Source organism: Monoraphidium neglectum, assembly GCF_000611645.1.
Source record: "Monoraphidium neglectum strain SAG 48.87 unplaced genomic scaffold scaffold04796, whole genome shotgun sequence".
Taxonomy (NCBI): domain Eukaryota; kingdom Viridiplantae; phylum Chlorophyta; class Chlorophyceae; order Sphaeropleales; family Selenastraceae; genus Monoraphidium; species Monoraphidium neglectum.
Genome location: NW_014008833.1, coordinates 1 through 2,956, shown reverse-complemented (window position 1 = coordinate 2,956; position 2,956 = coordinate 1). Strand labels below are relative to the sequence as shown.

The 2,956-nt window shown below is 72.4% G+C and overlaps 1 protein-coding gene across 1 annotated transcript; it reads right to left on the bottom strand.

Moving 5' to 3' along the window:
• Window positions 1–534: 534 nt before the first annotated feature.
• Window positions 535–2,922, bottom strand: MNEG_14825 (hypothetical protein; the record flags this gene model as incomplete). Its single annotated transcript, XM_014036703.1, has 5 exons — window positions 535–621; window positions 1,119–1,211; window positions 1,487–1,772; window positions 1,875–1,934; window positions 2,291–2,922. 5 exons carry the CDS (start codon window positions 2,920–2,922, stop codon window positions 535–537), a joined length of 1,158 nt encoding a protein of 385 aa, XP_013892157.1.
• Between the last annotated feature and the right edge of the window lie 34 nt (window positions 2,923–2,956).

Below are 2,956 nucleotides of genomic sequence, written 5' to 3'. Positions count from 1 at the left end.
GGCGGGGGTGTGGCGGCGCAGCATGCGGCCGCCCGCCAAATTGCGGTCGCCAAAACTGATGCGCGCATTCACGCTGCCCTGCTGCCGCAGGCCGCCGGCGCCGCCGCCTATGCTCGCGGCGGGCCGCGGCGCCAGCTGCGCGACGCTCAGCCGCGGCTGCCCCAGCGCCGCCGCGCGCGCGCCGCTGCGCGGCGGCAGCGCGCCGGCAGAGGCTGTCGGGCGCAGGACTGTCGCGCCCTGCGCGGCAGGCGGGGCTCGCCGCCCCTCTGTCAACAGCACAGCAGCCGCAGCCTCTGGCGTAGCGAACGGCCCCGCGGACCCGGCCGGCAGCAGGCCCGCCGCCGGCGTCAACGGCGCCCCATCCGCCGCGCGGGCGCCGCCGCCGCTGCGGCAGCGGCGGCGCGGGACCTCGGGCGCGGCCGGGGGCGCCATCTCCGCCGCGGGGCGGGTCGGGGCGGAGGGCGTGCCGCCGACGCCGTATGGAAAGACCCAGTCCTCTTCAATAGGCGCCGGGTCGTATAGCAAGTCTGCAGATCACAAGGCGCAGCGCGGTGCAGCACGGCGCGGCTCAGCGTTGACATTGGTGATTGACCCCCAGCCGCCGCCCAGCAGGGTCAGAGGCTGTATCACCGGATGCGAGGCATGCGAGGACGCATGCGCGTGGTGTGCTTTTCAGGCGCGGCGGCGCGGGTTTTTGGCGCGCGCTTGGCGCTCGCTTTCAAGCCGGTCGCGGTGCCGTGTCCTGCCTGCACTCGCTTTCCTTTCCAAATGTAGGAGGTGTGCGCCTGCATCACAGCACTCAGGGCGCTGGCCCCAACAGATGCCCCCCGCAGCGCACCTGTGACACAGTCCTCGACGCTCAGGGAGCCGCGCACCGCCAAAACAACGCACTTCCTCTGCAGGGGGCGGCAGTCGTCGGCGCAGGCGCGGGCGCAAGCAGGTTGGGAGGCGAGCCAAGGGCGAGTCGCCGGGCTCGTGTGCAGCCGATCGCGGTGCTGCTGGGCCCACCAGAGACCCCGCGGGCAGGCAGCCGGACAGGCAGGCGCGCATTCCCGCTGGGCGGCCGGGTTGGTATAATGTTGACGAGGCGCGAGCAGGAGGGGTGCGAGCGCGCGCACCCGCGTGTCGAGGGCCACCATGTATGGCAGAAGGCCCTCCAGAAAGTTCTCATAGTTGATGTACAGCAGGTCAGAGTCGTCGATCTTCACGGTCTGCGGGCGCAGCGGGGACGGGGCCGCAAAGACAGATGCGCCGTGAGGGGGGACAGTGATGTGAGACTGCGTGGCGTCGCCGTGATAGGATCCGGGGTCGCAGGGGCCCTTCAATGACGAGGAGCGCCTACAAATCTTGAGGGTGAGCGCAGCACTCCAGGCGGCTCGCAAGCTCAGGTGCAGGCGGCACGCTGCAGGAAGCTGCCACGCAGCCGCCATTTCACTGGAGGGGCGGCTGCGGCGCCTGCCTCGGCTGCGGCCCCGCGAGCTCGCACCTGCTTGATCGCGTTGTCTGTCAGCCACTGAGACACAGTCAGGGGCGACGCCCGTGCCGCCGCCGCCGCCGCCGCATCCGCCGCCGCGCCGCGCCCCCAGCACCCCGCCAGGCAGCAGCCGGCCGCGGCCACGGCCTCCGCCGCCGCCTCCGCGCTCGCCGCACCCGCGCTCGCAGGCGCCTCGACAGCTGCTGCCGGCGCAGTGACTGCGGGTCCCGCCACGGCTGGCGCCTTTGCGGCGCCGATTTCCGGGTCCTCTCCCGCAAACACAAGCTCCGCGCATGCGCTGTCGTTCGAAGCCGTGCGCGACGACGGCGCAACCCCCGCCGCTGCCGCTGCCGCCGCCCCCGCCGTCGCGCCGCGCCGCCGCCGTCCGCGCCACACCCACCAGCCGCGGCGCTGCCAGGGCCACTGGCGGGCCCGCAGGAGGCCGCAGCAGCAGACGGCCCTGTGGGGGGCGGGGATGGTGCAAAGGGGGTTCGACCTTGTCGGGCGTGGGGTCGGGCCTGGTTCCGCTCCCTGGGGGGCGCTTGTTCAAAGCCCTGCCCCCGCTCTGCCTGTGGAGCACACGCGCTTCGAGACCCAATCTGTGCAAATATGCCAGCCCCCTTGCCGGCAAAAGAGGCGGGCATGGTGACGAACCCGCTTTCACACACTCTATCGACACCACTACACATCAGTACACACACGTGTGCGCAAACAAGCACCGTTTCACTCACACCTGCCCTCACAAGCACACCAATACACAAGGGACACATACACACAAAACCACCCTCGCACGATGCAACCGCTCCATCACCCCACCTGTACTTTCGGAACCACAGAAACATGGGCCACCCATAGATCGCCGTCGCGTATCTATGCCAATACTCTGCATCCTTCAGCACGTCCAGCAGCGCGTCTCCCTCCCCGTCCTCATCCCACGCACCCACGCCGCCAGTCTGCTCCCCCACGCCGCCGCCGCCGCCGCCGCCGCCGCCGCCGCCGCCGTTGCCTGTGGCGGCAGAGCACGCGCTCCCGCTGCAGCTCACCCACGCGCCGCCGCCCGTGTGCCGTGCGCCCGCCAGCCGCGACGGGCCCCGCTCCGCCGCCTCGCCCAGCCACCCGCTGCCGCGGCGCCGCCGGCCGCCGCCGTCGTCGGCACCGCCCGCGCTGCCGCGCGCGCTGCCGCACGTGCTCGCGCCGGCCCAAGCCAAATCCATGCTCGCGCCCGGGCTCAGCCCCGCGGGCGCCGCCGCCGCCGCCTCGTCGGCCGGGGGCGCCGACTTTGGGCGCGGGGGCGCGGGCTCGCTGTCTGACCGATACAGCGCCTGGTGCGTCCCGACGCGCCCAAAGCCCCAGTGGCCGGCGGCGCGCGCGCGGCTGCGGTGCATGACGCCGACCAGGATAATGGAGGCAGCCAGGTCTGTGAATGTGAAGTCCAGAGCCTCAAACATCGCCCTGAGGGTCTTGGCCAGCCTGGGGGGCCGG